General features: G+C 30.5%; 1 protein-coding gene across 1 annotated transcript; it reads left to right on the top strand.

Annotated features, from left to right (window-relative positions):
• The first annotated feature begins 36 nt into the window (after positions 1–36).
• LOC132749561 (receptor-type tyrosine-protein phosphatase alpha-like) lies at positions 37–27581 on the top strand. Its single transcript, XM_060739371.1, has 25 exons — positions 37–171; positions 1370–1507; positions 4244–4381; positions 4781–4924; positions 5512–5649; positions 7556–7699; positions 8232–8369; positions 8715–8832; positions 9293–9399; positions 11371–11522; positions 11744–11831; positions 12562–12638; positions 12973–13009; positions 16328–16425; positions 16683–16808; positions 18039–18187; positions 18551–18686; positions 19096–19245; positions 20035–20149; positions 20648–20721; positions 20981–21112; positions 22642–22746; positions 23038–23183; positions 23905–24040; positions 24530–27581. Exons 1-25 carry the CDS (start codon positions 159–161, stop codon positions 24599–24601), a joined length of 2871 nt encoding a protein of 956 aa, XP_060595354.1. The 5' UTR covers positions 37–158; the 3' UTR covers positions 24602–27581.

Here is a 27581-nt window from a genome sequence, read left to right as displayed (position 1 = left end):
AAAAAAATGTTACAAAGTGGTATCCATTATTAGAATGTCAATCTGGGTCGTTTGGGACCGAATGTAGGGGGAAATGTTCTACAACCTGTAAAAATGGTGTCTGTAGTTATACAAATGGCTATTGTATTGGTGGATGCGAGGCTGGCTATCAAGGCTCAATGTGTGAAAGCCGTAAGTTTTTAAAATTGTTTGATTACGTAGATTGTATAGTATTGTACGATAAGTATAAATAACTTTACATTATACGCTTTGTACCAATCTCCTACGCAGTGATCTCCCCTTATCAGTACAGAGATCTCTGCCATCACAAACATTGAAATATCCAAATTTGGATATTTATATTTTTAAGCTTTTTAACTTATTTTTCAGTATTTTGTGTACTTTTGATAATTTTTTGTTAAAATATAACGGACGTAGGTACAAAAAGTTAAAAATAAAACAGAAAGAGAAAAATGACGTTAGATTTTCTATGTAACGGTCGATATTTACATTTGAATTTCGACGTTACGTCATGTGACTTTCATCATCATGTGACGTCTGTGAAGGCAGTGATTACAATTATGCCAAGGGAGGTAATCAGTGTGAGGAGTTTGGCTTTGTACATGTACGACTTCATTTAAATATTTTCGTTTTAAATTGCAATATGTAATATATTGCTTTGACAATAGTGCGTATTACTTTAATAATTACAGTAATTGCTTATCCGTATAAACGATATCCACAATGAATGTACGATTCCACATGGAAATTCTGTTTGAAAATTCAATCTTTCAAATGTTTTCTGATAAAAGTATGTATCGTTTAGTGGTTATCATTCTGATGTTTCTGTAACTGAAAATTTGTATTAATATACTGTGCTTATATAATTGTATTTATTCTTCTTTTTTTGCATGACCGCATATTTATTTCAGTAATTTGATGTTGTTTTTTTTTCTTCTTTTTTTTCTTTTTATTTCTTTCCCTTACATAACACTGATACTTCTGTTAATAACATTAATGTTATTAGATGCGAAATAGCTACGCAATCGATTTTTCTTCGTAAAATTGCTTTCCTTAGTTTTGTTTTTCAATACTTTACGGGGACACAGTATTCGAGCGTGTCGTCTCTGTTTGACAATTCTTGTTTTTCTATTGACGTATGCATTAAAAAGGGAGCTGAATTCCAATCAAATATCGTTACAAACTTTTTTATTATAACTTTTTTATACTTTATAGAATGGATACCATGGACCTGTAAATCCATTTTGTTATATATTCTATGAGTGTTGTTATTGATAGCTGCTTATTGTTTCTTCCTTCTATGATGTTACTTTTTGTTGACAATCAATGAAAATCAATGAAATGTAACAAAGTGGTAATCTTTTATCAGCATGTCGTTCTGGATCGTTTGGGGCACAATGTAGGAAGACATGTTCTACCACTTGCAAAAATGGTGCCTGTACTCATACAAATGGTTATTGTATTGGTGGATGCGAGGCTGGTTATCAAGGAGATATGTGTGAAAGAAGTAAGTCTTTAGAATTGTTTAGTTATATAATAAGCCAATTCTTACTTATAAAATATTATGAATTATTGACAAGTTCAAAAAGTATACCTGAATTGTTATCATCTTACCGATTCATATGCTTGAATGAGATGACATTGAACATTATATTGTCTGTTTATCAAAAGTATTATATATATTCCCTACATCATTAAACAAAGAAAATGAATAGATGAATTGTCCAACGACAGAAACAAACGTATTTATTTCTTGCGTATGTATCTGAAAATATATCATTTATTTCATGCATGTCTTCTAAGCATAATAATTTTATATGAAAAAATTACGTAAGGTATGTTAAGTGAAGCATTTAATTTAAAATGCGCTTCTCCTTTCAATTGCAAAAATAATATGTGTGATCATCCAATGGAATATATTTCGGCGGGTGCAAATCTTACTTGCGGAGAAAGTACGTCTATACACATGTCTTACAATTGTCCTTTTATCAATTTTATTTGGCAAGTCTGAGATAGATTGGAATGTGCTACGCCTTCTGATCACTTTTTATTATATTTCTTCGTAATTGAAAACGAAATGAAAATAATAAATAAATGTATAACATCTTAATTTAAGGCTTGCGAGGATATGAAATAGAAGACTGATGGTTAAATAATGAGAAACTTTGCTGTTGAAATAAGTCTATTGAATTTTGAGTGGCATATTTATGATATAAGGTTACGAACCTGATATATAGATAAACGCATGATACTGTCTCTTGATATCAATTTTACTTGGCGAGGCCTATATGGACGTTTCCCGAGCTCTTTCTGCCCATATCAGTTGAGCCTGATAACATTGATATCAAAAGATAGTAGGATGCCACTCTATTTATTATGTAACACCTAAAATCTGTGAGATTACAAACTAATCTTTTGAATAGCGAATTTGTAGAAAGTGTTACTTTTTGTTCAAAGAAATAATTCTTGAAAAGAAATTTACCCACCCCTGAATCCTTAAATTTGTAAATGCTGGCCATTCTTTCTTTCGACTTGATATTATTCCTTTTGATAATAGATAAAACATATTGTAATGAAATAAGAATCTTACCTTTAAACATCGATCAAAACATATCCGTATGAATCACACAATCTAATTGCACCTTTTTACTTTAAATGACATATTCAAAAGCTCACAAGAATTTTAGTACCTATCAAAGAAAAGCCAAATCGGCAATCATTGACAAGCTACTATTTTCTGAACGAAAAAATATTTTCTCACTTATTTTATAATAATCTGGCGGAACAAAGTACAAATTTTATAACAAGTTTTCCAAGTAAATCGTAGACCCCTTTTTAATGTTTATAATTTGACGTGAGCATCGATGATACCATTTGCTAAAATATTTATGCCGTCACTTCATAAAGCTAGTGTTTAACTGTTCGCTTTCTTAATTGTTTGTAATTGAAAATAAATATCACATCTTGATTCGCGATTTGTAAGGGTATGAATTGAGGAGTGATTTTTTTCCTTAATGCGCTTGTCTTATTTATTACTTGAATAGATTTTTCTCCGGCAATCAAGTTTGTCTTACTGTGTCATTGGCAGAGCTGCATTACTGGTACTGGTACTGGTACTGCAGTACGTACTGCAGCGATTTTGCAAGTACTGGTACTGATACTGAATTACTCTTACAAAATTTTGCTACTACTGGTACTGGTACTGCAGTACTGTCTTAAAAAGTGGTACTGCTACTGCATTACCCAGTACTTTTGGTTTTGATAAAAATTAAAAATAGCATCAATTTTTCTCATAAAATAAAGCTGTAAATTACATTAACTATATTATCAAATATAAAGATAATTTGCTGCAATATTCCCTCAAATGGTAACATAGTATTCATCATAAAAAGCACCAAAGACTTTAAGTAAAAATTAAATTAAGATAAACAGACTCAATAATTTAACTCTTTACCCTAAAATATCCTTATTGAAATATTTTATTACTTTGTATTTACTAGTAAAGTAGCAAAATAAACACTAATTAATTTCTTCTATTCTAAATAATCCCATTTCAAGTGAAAAAAAATGATATTGTTAGCACCATAAAAAGTTGTTATTTACTTTGGTATAAATTGAACAGAGGTGTGAAGGTGTGAAAGGCAACAAAAGACTGTTGTGTTTTAAATGAAAGATGTTTTCATTGTATTTACACAGTTGACTGGTTACTAAACAATTAGATATGACATGAATATATGTTGTAAATATTATTTGTAAAAAGTATGTTAAAAGTATAAAGTTGTAAATAAGTTATGTTATTTTTAAAGTAAATTATGATTTTATTTCTTTGCTGAATAATATTTGCAATCATTTGTTTGACACTGTATTTATTCAAACTTTGATGAATATATAAAAGTAATGGTACTGATACTTAATTACTTCACCAAAAGAAGTACTGGTACTGCAGTACCGAGCTAAAATCTAGTACTGGTACTGGTAATGGTACTGCATAATTTGCCAAGTACTGGTACTGGTACTTAAGTACTACACCCTTAGTACTGATGCAGCTCTGGTCATTGGTAAATCTCGCTGTAATTGAAATGTCAAATTTCGTTCTACTTTTATATGTTCATATTTGAAAGCGTTTTATTTTTGTAATTTCTGAAATTTTTCTATGGTTCTAACGGTTTTATATTTAAAAGCCTTTTTATAATAATCATAAAGAAAACTACAAGTGTAAATTAATCTATACACAAACAAACAGAATGTCGAGCTGGAAAGTTTGGTATACGATGTCAGGAGAACTGCCCATTAAATTGTAAGAATGGTATTTGCTATCATGACAACGGGGATTGTAGTAAAGGGTGTAATCCGGGCTATCGAGGAAATAAGTGTACAGAAAGTAAGCTTTCTTTTATCTTGTACTATTGTTATTTATAACAAATAAATTGTTGTAAAATATTTCTATTGTTACAATACGCGTTACATAATGCTGTATGATCTCGTGTTTTATCAACTATAATTATTCGATATCATCATTTATTGTAATAACACCAGTAAATTATTAATCCGTTGTTGCACTTACTTTAAACGTTTTCATAAATAGTTTTGAAACTCGTCTAAATATATGTGGTTTGCTGTAATAAAAGAAACGCTTTTAATTACAACTGTCTTTAATCAATTAAATTGCATTACGATTAAATTCTATCATTGAAAAATAGTCAATTAATTATAGAAGTGTATACATTTTACATTATTGTGATGATTCCTTCGACAATGTTTACTGATAAATTATGTTAAGGATGTCAAAGCGGTTACTATGGTGATAAATGCGCCAATCAATGCCATACTAATTGTAAAGAGGGGGACACAATATGTAGACATACAGATGGAGAATGTTTGAATGGTTGCCAGACAGGGTGGAATGGTAAAAGATGTGATTCAAGTAAGTAAATAGAATTATCAAATGTGGTTAATGTGTTTTTATATTGACTACAATATATTGTTTTTCTTAACTTTATTTTTTTATTAAACAAAAGTTCAAATTATTTCTGTTTTCTCATAGTCCTTACATCACTGCAGAACATTGTTCATATTCAGAATATTTAAATGTATTAGGAGCCTTAAAAAACTTAACTATTCTTAATGTTTATGGATCCTTAACAAACTTGATTTCTCTTTGTTGTTGCTTCCAAAGTTTCTCAGATGAAATGTCCTTTATTCACTATTTCCAGAAAATAAATCCTATTTATTTAAACATTATAAATTTCATCCGTCCCTTATGGCAAATCATTTTTGTCGAATCTTAAATAAAAATATCTCATATGTGTCATAGTTGTCAGAGTACTTGCACATTTTTGTGAGTACTTGCATAACTTATTCATATACAATTATATCTGAATAATGTAAACATTATATCGTATTATTAAACTAGAAATAAACTTGTGTTGTGCGTAGATGGCAGCCTGTGCAAATAAACTTTATGCGAGGCATTATGAAAAGCAATCGCTTCTTTTATATTGTCATTAATAGAATGTATGCTCGGAAAGTTTGGTCAAGGATGTGAAGAGAATTGCCCTTTAAATTGTTATGACAATGAATGTGACTTTATCAATGGCAATTGTGTTGAGGGTTGCAAGCCGGGTTTTCAAGGAAACAAGTGTAAAGAAAGTAAGTTGGTCGCCTTATTATTTTCTTGTCAACCAGCAGCATTGATTTCTATGCCTAATAAGTTAAGGGCTGAATATTGCGTAAGCCAGAGTTATAAGACAAAGGCGATTTTGCATTTTTTTCCTACAAATGGATGCAATCAAATGATTTTGCAATATTCACATCAAACGTTTTTTGCTAAACCGAGTACAAAGAGACAATGATGAGCTTTTGTAATGGGACTTTGTCTGACATCAGTTGTTCGCCGTTCAAAGTTATCCATAAGTTTCCTTAAACATTCCTTTTTAACCACGCAGGGGATTGGTGGATTTTGACTAAACATCATTAGACTGGTCATAAGTCAAAATGGACAAATGACCAGTCTAATGCAAAAGTAGTTCAAAGAAGTTTTTTTAATGAAATTCTTGCATATCTTCTCAGAAACGATTTCGGCCAGAGTTAAGATATTTTGCAAGTATCATCACCATGCAGTCCTCAACAAAAGTTTTAAAAATCATGCTATTTTGGCTCAGATTGTTTCTACCGTTTAGTAATTTAACTATTATGCAGTTTGGGAAAAGTGTCACACCCTAATGTAACTAAAGCACTTTCCAATTGTGACATTTTCTAGCAATTGCTTACAATCCAGGGCACATGTGTATCCTTACTTAGTCAGTGAGTAAAAAAGTAGATACCTGTACATTACATCAATATTCTGTTTCTCTCAGAGACGTATATGATATGTTTATTTTGATGAAAAAGAAATATGATTTTAATTGTATGACTTTTATACTAAAGATATGCAAAAGAATGCATTAAAGATGACAAAAGAAGTAAAATGTTGTTTGAATCTTGATTAGTTTGAATAAAGCGAGCTATACTTATTTTGATACTATTGTCCCCAATCTAAACATTTAGCAGGAACACAGAAATTAGTAATTGTGTTTTATAATGTTTTCCCCTTCCCCTTTAATCTAACATTAAGAACTGGTTACATCCCTAACTCCTGTATGTCCTGTTGGAAGGTCAAAGTAAGTTAGCTAGGCAAACACGTATTGCCATTTAAACTTTTAATCATGTTTTCACTGTGAAAAACAGTTCTGACTGTCAAACTTAAAATTTTGAATGAATTTAAAAACATTTCACTTTGTAAAACAGGTGCTAAAATGTTCACTCTTCTTCAACACATTTAAACGGAAATGAGATGATTGTACTTGACGGAGACAGTTTCAATTTATGACCACCAAGTATATTTTTTTCAGACCAGAATCCAACACATGTCAATTGTTAGAGTTTAAAGTAGTTGGTAACTTTTTTGTCAGATCAAGACCAACCTCAGAGGAAAACTGATATTTAATTGATCTAAGAGTGAATATTAAATCAGATAATATTCCGAGGAATCACGTATTTCCGGATTTTAATACATCATAATAGCAGGTGATAAGTGCCATATGGCAGCCGTAAATTATTTCCCCGTACTTCACTTTAGTGTTGCTACATTTTTTGGTCCTTTTGGGATAATTGATTCCAGCACAATAAGTGTTGAAGATTGAGTACCGCTCAGTGGGTGCTAGGGGCGTGAGGTATGTTGCACTTTTAATGATCCCTCATGCAAGACTCAATTAAACCGAGTCTGCAATATTCCTGTTATATTGCTGATGTTTGTGCTAACTTTCCAGACTTATGCTGAACCCCTGAACTGAAGTGATGTTTTAAATTGTATTTTAATTGAACGATTTCGAGATTAATTTAGCTTTTTTATTATTTGCTATTCATTATTTCCGATGTACCAGAATGAAATGTGTCAAAGAGTTGTATTAAAAATATTTATTTTAGGTACATTTGATATATCGTGTATCTTTAGTTTCTTTGTTTATTTTTTCTTGAAATTATTTTTGTTAAGCATATCTTTCAAAATGATATTTAGAATGTACGATCGGTACATTTGGGGACAAATGCGGCAATAATTGCAGTGGCAACTGTGTAGGTGGAGATATAATGTGCAGAAATATTGATGGACATTGTTTGAACGGTTGCAAGACAGGGTGGAATGGAACAAACTGTTTCTCAGGTTTCAAATTTCAAAATATTTTATATTATTAGAATTGACTAAATATACTTTTTTATCGTATAAAAGCATGAAATAACATGACATATAGTATTTATTCGTGTTCATCTGAAGAGAAAAATCTGGTATGATTAAACCGAGTCTGCAATATTCCTGTTATATTGCTGATGTTAGTTCTTTCGTAATGGAAGTCTTGTATTGCTCGAGTTGCAGCTTCACAGTCACACATATTCATTTCACTTCTTTTTTTTCTTCTTTTGTTTAGAATTTCTTTACATCCTTTACAAAATGTTTATGCTAAAATATTTTATATTATTGTGCTTTTCACACTTTATGATAAAGTAAAGTTTCTCCTCAATCACCTTGTGTGCCTGTAAGAAAACAACCAAGCACTATAAGTTCTATCGGTATAGCCCATCAGAATTGCACAGACGTTTTAATGATTATTTGTAATGTGGTGTTGTTTCATTTCTTTACACACATTATTCAAAAGTTTATAAGATGAAATTTATAATGTTACAAATTATATTCTAAGAATGTGACATTGGGTCTTACGGTAAAAACTGCTCATCAGTGTGTGGTAACTGCCAGCTTGGAAACAATTGTGACCACGTGACTGGTACTTGTCATGAAGGATGCAAAACGGGTTACAGCGGCGCCACCTGTTTACAAGGTAAATATCATTAATAGATGTTTATGTTGAAAGCAATGATTTGTTTAACAGCCAGCATAGTGAATACAATTTTCTTCTAGCAATTCAGCTCTAATCGTAGTATCACAGCTTTATTTTTCTTCCCAGACATGTTATACAATAATTCAAAATAATATTCTGTAAGAAATATATTTAAAACTTATTAATTTAAAGGATTACTAAATTGAACTAGAACAATATATATGTAAATTTAATCATCTACTCTAGAAACTTACTTGGTATTACAATGTACCGTGTAAGCGAATATATGTCAATATTTTTTAGTTAGGGGTATTTCAGTTGATACACAAATCTATTCATTTCCAGCAGTGCAATCGTCAAATAGTTCGGGTGTGATTGTGGGAGTAGTAGCGGTGTTTGCCATCATAATCATGATTTTGATAATTGCTTTTATTTTGTATAAGCGACACAGTCAGAATAAAAGGTATTATTATGTGCTTATAACTTGACCTGTACTTTATATATTCGTGAAACTACCGGTATTGACCAATTTAAGTGCGGAACAAACCACTTTGTCATATAAATTAAAACTTAAATATTTTCTGATATAGTATAAATAGGAGTACGTTAAACTTTGTTATTTGAGATATGGAAGTTTTCTCTTCTCTTATATATCTTGAAATGATTAGCTGTAACAAGAGTTGTAGACTGTGCATATGTTTAAAGAGCTCAGTTTTATGGAACATTACGTTCATTGAACGCCGCCTTTCCTTGTTGATCTTGTTTATCATATTTTATGGAGACTGTATAGTTGCAAAAATATGGAAAATCAGGACCTACATCGATTTATCAAGAAACTTGGACATTTTAGAAGGACGAGGTCGAACTATTGAGAGAAAGACAGACGTTATATAATACATTTTGATTATTATTTTTCATTACAGGAAAGATGAACAAAGTGTTGACGTGGAGCTCAGAGATGCTGTTACCACAGCTAATTCCCGAAGTCAAGGACTTAGATCTTACAAAGGAAGTAGGCATGCAAAGACAGGTAAAACTTTATTCAACGGTAGGCCTGTATATCAACATTTTGATTTTTAAATGAGCATGTGTTTAAGTAATTGTTTTGAAAACAAATATCAAATTTGAGTGCGTTGTTACAGAATATAGTCACGAAAATCGGTAGTACTTATTGATCAATTACAAATAATGTGCGATTTAATAGTACAGCACCAGATTTTGTTTTATTCTATGCTTATTGTAAACTGAATAACATTGAGCGCAAGAGTAATTTTACGGACGTCATTTTCTTAATTGACGTCAAAAACTTCTATGACAAGAAGGCATTCCTTTTAAATGCCGTGAGTATTTCGTATAATAAAGCACTCGATTGTCCTATATGTTTAACATGGGATATAAATCTTTAACAAAAGGAAAAAGATTTTGTTCAAAAAAAATGAACAAATACGTTATTCAAATAATCTGATTCTCATTCAAGCAGAGCGTTTCAACAGTGTCATTATTTAACGCGCATGGATTACTTGTATGCAAGAAAATAAAATTATAATGTATTCTTACAAATTTATAAAACATTTCAGTTAAGGAATTTTGCTAAGCTTTGTATTATATTGATATATACGGATCTTTGTTTTGTACTATCTCGGTTTATTAAGTATACTTGTCCGCGTTCATATTTTTATCTCTTTGTAAGGCCAATCTCCAGCATGTTTAGATTTTAGAATTTCCTTCCGATGTGTCAAGTGTTGCGTGGCAGCTATCAAAAGTCGTTTTCAACTTGAGTGGTTTCAGTATTGCTACTTGAATACGCAATAATCACCCTTGGGATATGTTGCCTGCTTTTATGCTGTCTTTTGACGTCTTGTCTGTGATATGCAGGCTTTATAACCTCAGATCTCCCTTCAAAATTCAATTTTATTTAGTTCCGTCCATTGTTTACTCGTTTAGGGCACACGCATTCTTTCATTTGAGGACCATACGCCGCTTTCCATGTGTCACATTGAAGGTTTTATGATAAACGCCGTATGAACACATCTGCGGATGTTTCCTAAATACAAAATTTCACAATTTTTGTGTTTTAATGCTGAGTTCTGCTGAAGCTGGTGCTAATGGGCGTAAGCATTAATTTGCACTAACCAGTACCGTCCTTGAACAGGTTAAATCAAACCGAGTGTTTACATAATTATGGTATAAAAAGGAATTATTTATATTAAGATTTGCAATGGTGTTAAACCAAGGCATTATTGCTGAATATACCAGTCTTTTAGCAAAGTAGGGTAATCTAATTTGAAATGCATTATCGTGCTGTCATAATATATGATATCTTTGATAACCAATATAGCATTATCTTTCAAATATTAACCCCATCATAAAAATAATAATATCTCTTTTGTAAGTACACACAGCTAAAGAAAAATAATACTAATGTAAGGATTTAAAATTTTGTGCTGCACTAAAACAAAAATCATAAATTTTGGACGCGAACGCGGACACCGGGGTGTGAAGGGTATATCGACATTTCGTCTCTAAGATCATAACAAATGTATATGGACACGCAAAATAAATAACATTATATTAAAACGGCACATCAATTTACTTAATTGTAATATCTAGAAAGAATGGCATGATAATTGAAAACTTACTATTTTACCTAATTTTATGAAAAATAATGTATTACTTGTTGAATATCCATCGAAATATTTCAGATAAAATCGTACATGTCTGAATTGTATAATACAGTTGTGAAGCCTGTGTATACATGTGTGATACTACCAAATACCTGAATGATAAAACATCTAGATTAAACGCAATTCCTTTTTACTTATTTTCTTGATAGTCCAAATTCATTTTTGAGTACAAGTACAAGTAACATGATTGCAGTAACCATCTTTTCAAAGAATTGTTCCACTAAAATTATAGATCAATCTTTCTGTTATAACACGTTAAAAGTTGAAACAGTTAACATAATAAAAATACTTTTTTCTACGTGTTTTTCTGTCAACAGGTGACAGTGCAAATACGGCGGCAGGTGATGAGAACATTTACAAAAACTTCCCGATGAATAGTCCCTTCAGAAATGCCATTCCACTGTCAAACCTTCTTCCATACGTCAAAGAAAATCTGGCAAACCATGACAGCTTTCCCAAAGAATTTCAGGTCATTTGATATTCTTTATAGGGAATTGAAACGTTTTTATTTTCATTCTAAGATTAATCCATTCGTTTCAAATAAGAAAAAAGCTCTTGATGAAGTTCTCGATTATTTTTGCCTTTTTTCAAAGGCTGGGTAAATGTACATGTGAATTTGTTGTATGCTCTTTTTATATTTCTCCATAGTTTATATTGTTTTTGTTTTGTTTTTGTTTTATTTTTCATCAGGAAATACCTTATGGAATGAAAAAAGCATCTAATGTTGCCAAAAAATCATATAACCGTGAAAAGAACAGATATAAAGACATGCATGCATGTAAGTGAAAAGTATAACATTGTTTCATATCAAATAATTCATGTATTGGTACTATCCAGTTAGCAGTCAGAAATTATAAACTTTCGACTTTATCGACCTTCCTACTGAGAAGCTGTGTTTGAAATTATAAACATGTAAAACTTAAGAATCTACTCAACCAGCAAAACTGTAAAGTTACCATATAATTTTTACAGTTTCTTATTAGATTAAATCAAATTAATTCTTATTTCAATTCCAAGCAGGGCAAGTTGATTTCAAATGTTTTTACTTGAATTTCGTTCATAACTTAAGATGTCTTTAGAGACATAGTCACATCGTTATAAAATATATGATAGCTAATTTTCTGTATGATTCAGCTTCTTAAAATCATGAGACACACTGGAAGCATTGCTACAATTTATTTTAATATTTTCAGGTTCCGATTTCAAAACTTAGTCTTTGTCTAGAGCTGCAATCTTTCTGATATATCTTTTAAAACATACAGAAGAAAATATTTTTTGTACATATTTTCAAAAAGGTATCATACTGCGAGGGCTGATCATAATGTTCGTGGAAAGCAAGGCTCGTAAAACATTTACAAGAGATATTTGTAAATATCCATGAATGATGTAAATGAATATTTTATACATGTAGTGGCAGAATGTCATTACAAAATAATGACTTTTGTAAATATTATAAAAATAACACATAATCAAGTACAGTTACAAGACGAAATACTTTGTTTATACAGATGATGAAACACGTGTTATGCTGAAAACACTACCAAAGGAACGAGGATCGGATTATATCAACGCGAGTTTCATCAAGGTGAGACTTTTTAACGTTTCAGATTGATAAAAGGTTTTGAAAAGATTGTCAATACACCGTTGAATATTTCATAAATGTATCGAAACAGTAACAAAATTACAAATAAAATCACTTTGGGTGGGACAGACATTTCTTTATAATGCTAAAAGATCAGGAAAAGGCAAATACTCGTACGGTGATAGAAATAGAAAAACAGTGTCATGTATTAAAAGGCAGTCATATTTTCTGTAAAACTCCAAAAATAATCACATTGAGTTACGCCAAAAATGCTCTGTATTAGTATGTGAAAACTTATTTCCAAATTTTAAACCAGATTTTTTTATTTGTTGAACAGGGACATCACAAAGACCGCGCTTATATTGCGGCACAAGGTAACAAAACATTTCAACACACTCTTACGAAAAATTTAGCAAGAATATGTTGTATTTTTTTTCGATGTGTAAAAAATTTTTTATAAAATATAGATTTTATTAAAAAAAGAAAGTTTTAAAATATGTGTTAAGTAATGAATATTTTGAATTATTCTTTTTTGAGAAAATCAGTCTAATATAATCATATATCAGCTTTTAAATGAAACAGTTTGTGATAAAACTTATGGAGGCATTAATGTGTTTATAGATAAACTTTCTGTTCGAATAATATTGTAACGGCCGGCGGGTGTCAGGCGAAAACACAAAACGCAACTAATATAAACGATTTGATCAAAAAGTTCTCAGTTTATTTAACATCTATCATGCGTTAATTAATACTTTATAAATATAGTAATAACGTTAAGCTCTCGTCTCTTATATAGATCTAAAGCGGAACTGTACATCACTCTGTAAATAAGTCTAGAAAATATAGACTGTTTATCAACAATAGTTATATGTTAAAGTTAATCATTTGTGGACACAGCTCAGGACAATTGTTTACCAGGGACTTACATGTACTAGATTTTATATTTGTATTTGCCGCTCTTAAGTTATTTACGTGTCTGAAAGCAGACGCAGATACTGACATCATCTTGAATCCAGCCAATATATAGGCTTCTGAGATGTGACCACGTGATTAAATTGACCAATGACTGAATGCCCGGTGAGGAAGGTGTGTTCCTAGTGACCAATCAGATTTGTACCGGTTGCCGTTCTCCAATGAAATTGCAGAACGGCGACTGGCAGGAATTCCAGGACACCGTTCCCTTCAACGGACGTTAAGTCAAACTTTATTACAAATCATGTTTAACATAAACAATATGATCAGTGCTTATACATCTAGAGTGATAGATTATTTCACAACAAATGTTTTGATGTATAATACTTCCAAAACTATGCAATACTTCTATTACAATCATGGAAAACTATTCGAAGTGTAGCGGTTTGCAGACGCTCAGATTGAACGGTAAAAATTCTCACTGTGTTTGAATGAAACAGTATTAAACTCACAATTATATATGCTATGTATTTAAATCTAATGCTAGCTGGATAAGTTTGAGAACATATTGGTTCTTAGATAGGTCCCTTAAACCTTATCTTAGTAAATATCACAGACTCGTAATTATTTCTGTGACAGTTAACAACAATAACAACCAAAATGGCTGCCTCCATGAAATTTACAGTGTTTGTTGAACAAAATCATAAAAATAAGAAGATAAGCAGTGCTTCAAGTTGAATGAAAGGACATTTTAGGTAGATAAATATCCAAAATTACTTACTCAATTGATAATATAAGTTTTTAACAACAAATCAACGAAATTAACAAGTTAATGAGACAAAAACATACATGTACAAAATATGGCAGTTTTTGATTTCTTTACAATATACACAAAGATCCGCGAGAAAGAAATAAGAGAAAATGTATGTTCGGATTGATTGCAATAGTAAATGTATGTTCCGCTAGATGACAACTAGCTAGATGTTAACGTATTTTTGAGCTTGATGATTGATTCTCATTAAGTCTTATTATTTCCAATACTTCAGGTATTAAGGATTAAATACAGTTTAAGCTGATGCCCGGGTGTAAGAGATGTGAAACCTTATATAATCTCTCATGCATATGGATCAAAACCATGTCTGCAATTTTTACTATCATTTACTTCTTTATTCATTGTTTTAGAGATATTTCATATATAACGAAATTTCACATGAACGTTAATGGAAGTACGGATCAAATTATACGGTAATATCTTTTCGGACGGAATCCACCAGTTAATGAAATACCGGTTTGATTTAAACGATATAAACGAAAAATGTAATTTCGACTTGACTTTAAAACATAACGGATGTTCAGGTTAATTGTATTTGGCTTGATTACGAAAGGTAATGTATTTTCTACTTATTTTTAAAGGTCAATGTATGTTTGGCTTTATTTCAAAGGTCAACGTAGGTTTTGCTTGGTTACAAACGTTAGTGTATTTTCTATTTAATTTCAAAGGTCAAGTTATGTTTGGCTTGATTTAATATGTAAACATATGTTCGGCTTGATTTCAAAGGTCAATGGATGTTTGGCGTAATTTAAATAGTAAACGTTTGTTTGACTTGACCTCAAATATCAACGTATCTTCGGCTTGATTACAAACGTTAATGTATGTTCAACTTAATTTCAAAATCAATGTATATTCTGTTTGATTTCATAAGTCAAGATATGTTTGCCTTGGTTTCATAGGTCAACGGATGTTCGGCTACATTCAAATGGTTAATGTTTGTTTGAATTGATTTCAAAAGTCAACGTATGCTCGGCTTGATTATAAACGTTAATGTGTGTTATACTTAATTTCAAAAGTCAAGGTGTGTTGATTTCATTAGTCAGAATATGTTCGGCTTAGTTTCAAAGGTCAACGGATGTTCGGCTTTATTTAAAATGGTAAACGTCTGTTTGACTTGATTACAAAAGTATGTTTGGCTTGATTACAAACATTAATGTGTGTTTTATTTAATTTTAAATGCCAAGGTATTTTCTGCTTTATTTCATAAGTAAAGATATATTCGGCTTTGTTTCAAAGATCAACGGATGTTCGCCTACATATAAATGGTTAATATTTGTTTGACTTGATTTTAGTGGTAACGTATGTGCGGCTTTGTTACAAACGTTAGTGTATGTTCTACTTAATTTCAAAAGTCAATGTATGTTCTGCTAGATTTCATAGGTCAAAATAAGTTTGGTTTGATTGCATAAGTTAATGTATGTTCGACTGGATTTCAAAGGTACAAGTATGTTCGGCTTGATTACAAAAGAAAAAGTAATAATTATTTTTCGCTTTATTCTAAAGGTCAGCTTATACTTGGCTGAATTTCAAATGTCGACGTGTGTCTTGCTTGATATGTTGGGCTAAATTTCAAAGGCCAACGGATGTACAGCTTGATTTTTAAGATCAATGCATGTTCGACACTTAATTTCATAGATCAATGTCTGTTCGTCTTGATTTCACAGGCCATTGTTTATTCGGTTTAATTTCGAATGTTAAAGTATTTTTGACTTGATTTTAAAAAACAACGTAATAACGGTGTCACGCCTAATTCAAAGATCAATGTATGTTCGGCTTTATTTCCAGGGTCAATGTATGTTCAGCTTTAATCATAACGGTAAATATTTGTTTGGCTTGATATATTTGGTAAATGCAAACTTGTAAACAATCAATGTTTCAATTTCAATTGAATCAAATGTGTGCGTTTCTGTGTCTATTTATTTTCAAATATCTAAAAATTATGTGTAAGGTCCTATTGATGCAAGCGTTGACGATTTTTGGAGAATGATCTGCGAGAAGGAAATCTTTACGATCGCCATGGTGACAAACCTTGTTGAGGAAGGAAAGGTATTCAATATTTTTGAAAATACTTAAACATAACCTGTCGGAACCAAATTTATTTCTTCAGAAATATCAGAAGCGCAGCACCTATTAGTAAGAATGATCTTTATAATACAGCACAAATATGAGTTACGATAGATAATGCCGTCGATGTTTTCATCTTACATACATTAGAAATGTGTTTTTATCAGACAAGTAGTATATTTTAAATGTTACTTTATAATATCTCAAAGCTATGTGTCTTTGCTTTTGTTTTTGTCTAGACAAAATGCCAGCAGTACTGGCCGGCTGTTCAAACCAGATTACGCTATGGTAAGACTTCAGTTTATACGGCGTCGGAAATCATCTACTCTGACTTTACAATCCGGAACTTCAATGTCTCGTATGAGGTATAGTGTATACATTTATTACAATGTTCATATAGACTACATTAACGATATATGAAATATAGTCGTTTTTATGACGGCCGGTGTAAAGAAAAACAATGCTATATTTGATTAAATGGTCAGTGAATGATCTAATTTATCTTAAACATAATTAATTATATACAACATATATCATTAGCACACATACTGAATTTTAAACATAGATAACTATATACATATACATTGAACATATTTGTGTAAGTTGATATACAAACAATTTTGTGAAAACCGTAAAATTGGTGTTCCTTTAAAATAAACAAATAAAAATTCGAGTAAAAGAATTTTATAGTAAAATGTTGTGAAGCATAGGCATACTAAATTGTATCAGATTTTGTTTGTAAAATTCTTCATAAAACGTGTGGAGTTGGGGATGGCGGTGGGTTAAAATGCAAAATTTACTTTGTTTAGAGTGTCCGGCCGCAAACATTACTGGTTTAAACCGGTTCGTTCTGGAAGCGGCGTGCTGATAAGGGTCAACGATTTTCATTGGCCGGCATTCTCTAAGGGATATTAACGATTTCCATTGGCCGACATTTCACTATCATTAAACCAATTTCTTCCAAAGTACTGGCTATGGATAGTGGACTTATTGCCGAGTCAATGTCATTTTCCCCATGCTGCAAGATAATTATTTGAGGTTTGTGAGTTCTTAGAAAATTGTGAAAACTTTCCTTGAAATGTTTCGTGCATCCCATAATGTCCTTATAATTATCACAAACTGAGAACCCACCAATTCCTTTTTGGAACAATAAGCACTTCTCCAAGTCATAATTTGAAGGAAGCAGTCGATGATTTATGTCGTACTGAAGCCGCCGTATAAAGCTATGGCCTAATACACCAACAGATATTTCCCGCATAATGTCAGAAGTTTACCTTCAATCTTTAAGAGTCTAGCACCTGTTATCCCGTTCCTTTCACCTGCTTACATAAAAATCGCTATGCAAAACATAGCTTATAAATATATGAATTGCCGTATTGTTTAAATTTGTTCTATGTTTGTGACTGTCAAACTGACTATTTGACTTACTCACTTACTGACTCATTCTCGTACTAGTTGGCTCATTGATTAGCTCACTTATTTGTCTAACTATCCATCGATAAAATAATTCATGTTTATGAATGAGTAAATCTTATGCATGCCTGAAATTATATTTATTAAATAATAAATAATCAATGACGGTATTGTTCTTCAAGGGAGGACCACAACGAAATATTCGTCAATTCCATTTTACATCATGGCCGGACAAAAGTGTTCCGAGGACTACATCATGCCTGCTTCAGTTCTGGAGAAAAGTGCGGAAGACTGACGAAAACAAATACCACACATGGCTTGTACACTGCAGGTAAGAAATTATTATTTGAAACATCTTTTATCACTTTTGCTATGTCGTTTAGGCTGAATATTAACCTAATGTATCACACATAATGACGGTTTGCCTATAAGACGAGCTGTAAATTATTCTTTAAAACGTGCTTCCATTGTGTCATAAGAACGTCTTTGCGCATACGGCATCAAATAAAAGCTGCTTATCCATAAACATTAATCGTTTGTTTAGTTATCAGGTAATGTGACTTTGATAAAAAAAGATGAATCCTCGTGTGGGGTACATTTCTATTTAATAATCATGTGTTAAGTGCTTGAGAAATTCGTATTTGCACAATCGGGTTTATTTGTTATTTTGTTTATAACATTAAACGCTTAATAGTGCTGGTGTTGGTCGAACTGGTACTTTCATTGCCCTGGACATTTTGTATGACCAAGGAAAAGACAAAGGGTCTGTTGATGTGTACCAATGTGTAAAAGACTTACGTGACCAACGGGTGAATATGGTTCAAACAAAGGTAATAATGATATTAATTATTTTCAAATTCCAGGGATGTTTTTATTTTATGTACTTAAACATCCGGCAGCCAAATGATTGCTGCGCAAAATGTTGGTTGAAGTTTATGTTTTAGCTAAAACAGGATGAAATTCTAGAAATATCAAATACACGGTCAAATTTATTGACATTTTCCGATCCATAAACTGCAATAAATTACTGTGTTATGTTTTGTTTTCTTTACTCATTGGATATGTGTGAATTATATCTTAAATTCATAATTAGTTTGATATCTGATCTCAATATTTATAAAAACAAGTGCTAATGTCAGCACTATGTCTTTGTAATATCAAGTAACAGCATGTAATATTTACGTGCAAAAACTAGCGCTCGTGACTACACTTACATTGTATTTTTCTGTATTACTTCAGGATCAGTATGTTTTTCTTCACAACTTGATGGTCGAAGCTCTTCTTTTCTTCTCAGAACCGATTCCATTGGACAAATTACACAAAGCTGTAAAAGATCTAAAGACAGTGGATCAGGCAACAAAGAAATCAAAACACCTGCTTCTATACGAGGTTTTTCTGACTAAATAATTAATCCTGCTTAAATCTTACAAACATCAAAAATACACACCAATTCGTTATATTTTTTATAATTATAATAGAAATAATAATAATGATAATGATAACAATACAAATAACAATAATAATAATTATAATTATTATTATCATTATTATAATTTAAGTTAAAAGTATATACATGGAAGTGCATGGTTAATAGTTACCTTGTTTACAGCTAGACTGTTCCAAGGTTTTTGGTAAACATATAATGGCTCTCTAACAAAATGAATGTAATAATAAAAGTAAAAATGAAAATATAAAGACTGCATAGCGTTACAAAATAGAAAATGATACAGGCTTAGTTTGGCTGAGACTTTTTGTGGACGGTAATTCCAAGCTACAATACAAACTGTATCTAGCATTGGCTTCGGCAGGAATCAACATTTCTTCCCATAAAATGTGGAGCCTTATTTTAAATGTGGAAGTTGTACTTCAGAGAGTGCTGATATTTGTATTGTCCTTGGAATCATTTATCCAAGCAATTAAGTGTTGAAAGTGAATTACGCTTCAGCCGGTGCTAGATGAACAGACTCAATCAAACCGATTCTGCAGATTTCAAATTATATTGTTGCATTTTGTGCTTTCAAGTGATCAATTATTTTAAGATTTTCATTAAATGCTGTCAAACAACTTTTTTATAATGCATTGTACTGCCTTTATTGATATGTTTTACATTGTCCCTAAATGAATTTCTGTTCAATTGGTCTATGTGGTCACATATTTTTATCTTGTTATCAATCTAAGGCATTGAAAGAAGATATGACTGTCCTTCGAACTGACAAAGCAGTCAAAGAAATGAATTCAGCAGCTTTGCTGAAAGACAATAGAAGCAAGAATAGGTTTAGCACAGTTCTTGCAGGTAAGCTTTTTTTATGAACAATGCAAATTTGAAGACTTATTCTTTGAATTTAAAGAAGAACAGCAGTATTTAGATTAATACATTTATATAAGATTTATAATAAATACATTATATCTAACTCAAGAGTTAAATGTTACTCATGCAAAACCAAATTTAAGATGCCTTGGAATGGACAAGTTATGGAATATATTAGTTTATCTTAACTTGTATGTCTTCGCGCGTTTTTTTAATTGAAGTACTTTACAAATGACGTTTAGATTCCGACTAAAGCAATCAAGCAACTCGGGATTTTGTGCAAGTTGTTTCTTCTTTAATTCTATATATTCGTCAACTTTTGACTAGTTGTACTTATTCTTCTGATTATTTGAACTATGTTATTGAAAAATGACTATACACATTAAATCACTTACAATTATGTTTATTGTAGTTAACTTGAATTTAAATTTTATATTAGTCATAAAAATAAGTTAATGCTAATACGTTATACTTTAATTTCAGGAAATGAATTTCGGCCTATCCTTGTAACCCACTTTTCCGGACGTACAAATTACATCAATGCAGTGTTTATGCCGGTACGTTAATGTTACAAATCAAAAAACAGAAACTCAATTTTAAAATAATTTAAAACTTATAAATACAAATGTTATGACCAAGAGATAGTCCTTACTAAGACAAGTTAACACGTTTTGTTAAACATTTAGAAAAGTTTATTGTCATGTGGCAACATAACCAATCAAGATGCAGATTGTCGATGTCAATCAAATGTTTACGGAAATTGCAAAACTCATTAAGAATTAAAAATTTCTTAATTGTTCATTTCATGCATATTAGAGCTACTGCCACAAAGAAGGCTATTACGTCACACAAAAACCACTGGACAATACTGCAATCGACTTCTGTCGTCTACTTTATGAAAAGAATGTCAAGGTCATAGTTAAATTTCCTGACAACGAAAAAGATCATGTAAGTATACTTTTACTAAACATTGAGTGTAATACTGATGAACTTTGGAATATTCAAGCATTTTAATGTTGTAACTCGCTATCATCATCACACATAAAAAAAAACATTTTGTAACACGGTTTTCCTGTTGTGTTGTTATTCTATTTGTTTATCAAAATCAATACCATACTTGAGGTTCATGTGATCCTCGACTTTTATTTTCATGTTGTTTAATCTCTCATTTTTCTGCTGAATTCTACAAAATGAAATAAATATGACACGTTTTTTTTGGAGAAACGGTTTTAAAATAACTTTTCTGTAGTGCTTTATCCCGCGAGTATCTGCAAACGCCTTCATCTCAATCAAATAAATCTAAAAATGTTTTTTTTTTTTTTTTTGCACAATGAGTTTTTTTTTTCTTTCTTTTTTTTCATGCTTTTTTGTGAATCTATTCAATTGAAGTGATACTCGAAAATTTTGAAGCACACTAATGAAGATTTTTCTTATAATTTCTTACGATGTCAGTTCCTTGTAATTTATTCAATTCTCGGAAACGCATAAATACAGTTTATACAATAACAGTTGAGTAGCTGTATGCGTACAATTCTAGTGCATGAAAGCATAATAACTGACTGTTCACAAGCTTGGTAAAGCGTCAGTTGTTTTGTAACTCTCTTTAATAATCTCACTTATATTGCAACGAATGAATCTAGAACGTGTTACCATCATGTGAAGAAAATTCAAAGGAGGAACACATTTGTATCAAAGTAGGCAGTATATTGAATATCCTAGGAATTACTTAAGATAACTTGCTTGAAATGTTTTTTAAGTACATTGGAGCTTTAAAATTTGATATATTAATTTCTTTACCAAATCCGCTTTCCTCATAGTAGTATTTAAAACGAATATTCAAGATCATTGGCGAGAAATTGCATAATAAAGTTAAGAATGAGTGTTTAACCAAGGCACTCCCTATAGCTTGTGCATTGCCTTAAAAAGCCTTTGAAAGTTTTGCCTTAGCTTTGAATTTTGTACCATATATAATTGCTGAGATTTTGCTTGATATGTGCTAAGTTGTGATTCACATGTGTTTTTTTATATTTGTTTTTGTGTCAAAACATAAGACATTGGTGCATCATTTTATTAACCTTTAATTAGTTTATAATATAATGAACAATTATTTACATGTATATTAAAAAATCGTACTTTTTAGACAGGCGTTATTGAACCAGCGATCTTTTTTTGCTCTGTCAAAAGTTTGCAATATATTCTTTGTGCTGATTGTTGTCAATTAAAGTGACAAAACGCTCACGTTTTCGTTGTCAGGTTAAGCTGAATTGGCTAATATATTTCAAAAGATTGACCGTCTAGCTTATTTCAAATGGATGATATACATAACAAATACAAATGTGAAAGCATAAATGAAAACCTGTGGCAATAATTATATTATTCTTCGTTTGCAATTGTATTCTGTCTTTTTTAATATACATCTTAGATATGTTTTGTTGATTAAATTGAGATATATAGCTTATTTTAAATCTAAAATTTAGGTCGGAGTAGATATGTCAGTGGGACCATTCATGTTGAAGAAAAAGTCAGAAGAAGACAAAGTTTTCTACACAAAAACGGTGTTCAACATGGCGTATAAATCCAAGGTACTTTATTTTAAAAAAATATGTAATTATGAGCTTGTGTGTGAAATCAATATTGTAAGAAATCACATGTGATAAAAGTATATGGACTTGACATACTAGTATCACCTTGATTTGCTGCAGGTTATTTTCTAAAAAAAAATCTTATATTAATAACAAAGCACATTTGATATATTTTGACAATCGTAAAGAGATTGTATATCAAATTGATTCATCCATAAATACTTATCTCTTTTGCATCAACAAACGATCAGTATTTTTATTGATAATGTCATAGACATTTTGTCGTTTTAGGATATCAAAATTACTCAGCTTGAGTTCAAGAATTGGGACGCCGACCAAATCACTCCAGATGATCCCGAAAACATGCTACACTTCATGCATGAAGTAGAACTTCTCAACAGAATCGCATACGACAGTCCTGTCCTTGTTCAATGTTTGTATGTATGGATTTGCCAGTCGTTTATGTTTTGATGTTGACTAAAAGATAAATTATTAAATTATTTATTTCCATCCTTAAACATATACAAAAACAAACTCAAATTCAATAGTCAGAGGTGACTTCTTACCGACATCAAATCATAATTTATGCTCGTTATTAGCAAAGAAAATATATAAAATTTATACCTTTTCTGCATTCAAACTTTTTACTTCATTTCTAACAAAACCAAAAAGAAAAATAATACTAATGAAGCTCCGGATAAATACGCCGAAAAGTACCATTTTTGGACCTAGAAATAAAGAAAGCACAAAGAAAAGTGCATTATGCCAACGCCTTCCCTAAAAAATCGGCTGATTTTTTAGTGTTTAGTGAGGTGATGCTTCGCCCCTAATAACAGTATTGTTGTTTTAAAAATAATATTGAAATAGCAATTTTCTGAAAATTAAATCGTTTGTTGAAAGAGCCATAACTCATATTGGTTTTCTTATTATATTAATTATTATAAGATCTGAAATTTTACCTCATATGACACAAGGACTGGCATGTTCAATGAAACAGAGTCGAGCGTTGTAATCTATCAAGATCTTTTTCGTGACAAGCATAATACAAGTTAATATATTGAACAGTAAATTCTGTAGTAGATTTTACAATTTCATATAATTGGTAATACACTTTTCACATAAAAATACTAAATTATAGATACGGATTTCTTTCATTAGGGATGGATCAGAAAAGAGTGGCCTGTTCGTGACATTGATGAACATATTTGAACGTGCCAAACTTGACAACGAAGTGTCCATTCCACAAGTTATTAGGGAACTCAGATATATTCGTCAGCAAATAATCCCAAACTTTGTAAGTTATTGTTTCTTATATAGTCAAAAAGTTTATAACGTAAGCTAGGGAATTATTAAGCACAACATGTAAATTAACTTATAAAACTAAAAATCTACTAAATGTAAGCCTAGGGAAAAGACAACGGCTTTGATAGGGTTTCATGTCATAAAATACCATACCAGTTCATGTGTTCCGATATATAATTGTATCAATAAATTGTTTCATGATTTTCCTTTAGCACCTTCTTATCAAAATAATAATCTGATTTAACTTTTAAAAAGGCATTATTTCTTAACGTCAAATAAATAAGGATAAAATACTTTTTAAATTGTTCAAACTTTTCATTGCATTTTGATTTAGTGATAATCAGCAACGTTTACCGATACAAAATTAACCTATTGTAAAAAATGTAAACGATAAAGAAGTCCCAACTATTTATACAATGTATCTTATTTTTGAAAAAGTACATATGTCACTATTACATGCAATTTTTTTTCTATATTTTAGGAACAGTTCCAATTCTGTTATGATGCAGTCCTTCGCTACGTTGATAGTCATCAAATGTACGCAAATATGTAAAACCATTGAAACAATGGTCCACGAAGACATTGTTTATGTAACATTTTCTCAAATATACTTACGAAATATCGTGTTCTTTCTTAAGGATTCTATTTTTCTCTATTTATATAAAGATTTTTGTAATAGAATATATTTGATGAATCTCTACAGCCAAGGAAATGAAAGTTTCTTTTTCATCAAAAGTGAAATGTGTATATTGTACATTATTAAGTGAGATGTATAATAAAGAAACGCATGAAGAGTAATACATGCAAATAAAGTATCAGAATTCTTTAAAGATAAGTAATATGGTCGATCAATCTGAAGCCTGTACGTAGATACTGTATGCATGTGCGTAAAAGTTGTATTATTTGTATATACTTTGTCTTATTTGTATATAATTTTTCTAGAAAATATATATTAATATGTACTTGCATGAACAGAGCAATATCTATTCACACGACTTCAAACTGGGATATTTATATATGTGTGGCAAAATTGATAGTGTGATCATATGCACTACTATTTAAAACAAATAATTCAATAGTTACATTCCATGATGTATAAATTTATTAATAATATTTGTGTAGTTTGTTCATCTTAATAATGTTCCTTTTACTTTTTAAACTGAACTCTTATATATACATGTATATCCTATTTACTTCTGAGCACATAAGAACAATAAGTACATCGTTATCATTTAAAGTACACATGTACTCGAAACATTAAAATGTAATATTTTCATTTGTTTGTTGAGGTTTTCATGCACTTGGTTTCAAGTATTCAAATTCATTGTGCTCTTGTTAATACAAATATTTACATATGTACTTCTATATTTTTAAGAGGCGCCTAAAGGTTAGAAAAAAATACAAGTCACGATATTCAGGTTTAGTGCATCATTTAAATGACTACAATAATTACACATATAACATATTAACATTTTTTTTTTGATCAGGCATGAATTGTGTAAACTTTCATGATAAGTTTTTACATGTTATATCAAGGACAAGTTCATTAATTATTTGTATTATACAATTATTTCATAAATATATATTTTGCATTTTCAAACTGTCATGTTATTAGGTGTTATTAGGTGAATAGTTATATTGTTTTAATATTAAACGTTTAAAACATTTTTAATTATAACATAGTTTGGATTTTATGCAAATGAGAAGCATTGTATTTCATATCATCGAATAATAATTTTTTCAGCGTCAGAATACAGTAGTGCACTTTATTTTTGCTTTGTATGCAATTACTTAAATAAAATCTTTCATTTAATGTAAATTAACGATATATTTTTGACAATACAGGAGAAAATAGTTCTTTTTTTCTATTATATGCCTATATTATTCTGAATATATTCTTTCATTACTTTGTATATAGAAATATTTTTTTAATATGTCTCATTTAAACTTGAAATAATATTTGAAATCTAGTCAGTGGTTTTTGAAGTTTATATCTTGTATCCTAATAAACACCAGCCACATATTTTGAGAAATGAAAAAATACCATATAGCGCATCTAACATTAAATAAAATTTGAGTTTAAAACATTAATCCAAATTTTCCACTAATTTTCAAAAATATATATCACAATAATAACTTAGCTCAACGTCCTCCAAACCCTATGAAGTCATATTACACATGTTTTGTATTCATTAAACTGAAAAAGGCGTTCTTAATGTAGTGTATTGGGCTCGATCAGGTTTCACGATATTAAAATGCTAATTAACCAAATATCATCATCTTTGGTACATGAACAAGAATAGAAATTTACCAGTTTAAAACAGAGAAAATGTGTCTTAAATATAATCATTTCATTACATTTTCCAATACACGTTTACGTCAAATGTGTGGCTTCAGCGTTGTTACATATATCTGGCTCTCCCAGCACATTTTGTGTCGAAGATTAAATACCGATAAAGCAGATGTTTGGGAACGTGAGAGATGATGCACTTAACATTATCTATATAAAAAAAGATTCAATCAAACCTAGAACTCTGCAATTTTGTTATAATTTTGATGTTTCCGATGCTTCCAAAGGATTTTTAACCTTTTCCAGCTTTGAGATTCGTGGGTGGCATGTTTAATCACTTAGTAATTGTGTTGAATATCGAAAGGTCTAAAAGGTGTTTGTACTTTTAAATATTATCTAGTTAATTTTGCTTCAATATATGTTTTTAAATCTCAAAATATGTGGTTTGGGCTATAAGTTTTCTTGAGTGTATCATTATCTTCTTATCGATAAAATATTCTACTGATTTCATCCATATGTCAATTATAAGACAGTTATTTAATAAATTTCCAATTTCAGCTGCCAGCAAGTGTTAAAATTGTAAATAATATTTTGTCCTATGTAATATGAGTGCTTAATTGTCAGAAAGCCGGACTTAAAATGTTATTTATCAAATATAAGCTGTAAACATATTGATATATTCTTATAACCCGTCACTATTCTATTCATATTACCTTTTAGAATTATGCTGTTTTTAATAATATTTATTTTTGTTATTCCAAACTTCATTAAAGATATACTGTGCTCAAATTTGATGTTTGAAAATATTGATAACTTCTACACAGCCTCTTTGTAAATATAAAATAAACATGATTCGGCTTCATTCAAGGTAGATAAGTTATGATTCAAACTCGATATACTATAAGTGGTCACAATATGAATATATAGTGTCATTAAAAAAACTGGCAGTCTTTTTAAGAAAAGACCAACTTCACTTGACCTTTAATAGGGAATGCAGCTTTCAATACAAAATTTGAACATGTTTTTACTCAAATTAAAATAATTCAGTAACTGTGATAAGAAATATTTTACTCAAAGATGAGCATAGTATATCTTTAACAGGCTCAAGCAAACCGAATATGCAACATTTTTAATTTTGCTGTGTTTCTCTTTAGGGATTCTGTTTTTTTTCTATTTCAAAGCGACGCCTTGATTCCATACATTTGTTCCAGTAACGCTTCTGTATAATAAATCTTTTAAAACG

The sequence above is a fragment of the Ruditapes philippinarum genome, unplaced genomic scaffold, assembly GCF_026571515.1.
Source record: "Ruditapes philippinarum isolate M1 unplaced genomic scaffold, ASM2657151v2 ctg656_1_1_1_1, whole genome shotgun sequence".
Classification (NCBI taxonomy): Eukaryota; Metazoa; Mollusca; class Bivalvia; order Venerida; family Veneridae; genus Ruditapes; species Ruditapes philippinarum.
Note: the sequence above shows the minus strand (reverse complement) of the source record. Positions and strands in the feature narration are given on the sequence as shown.

What these genes read in the sequence shown, in the direction of transcription:
- LOC132749561 (XM_060739371.1), top strand. An exon ending in AAGTAGGCATGCAAAGACAG is followed by an intron (nt 9,400 to 11,370) that starts GTAAAACTTTAT and finishes TTCTGTCAACAG; the next exon opens with GTGACAGTGCAAATACGGCG. An exon ending in CCTGTCCTTGTTCAATGTTT is followed by an intron (nt 23,184 to 23,904) that starts GTATGTATGGAT and finishes TTCTTTCATTAG; the next exon opens with GGATGGATCAGAAAAGAGTG.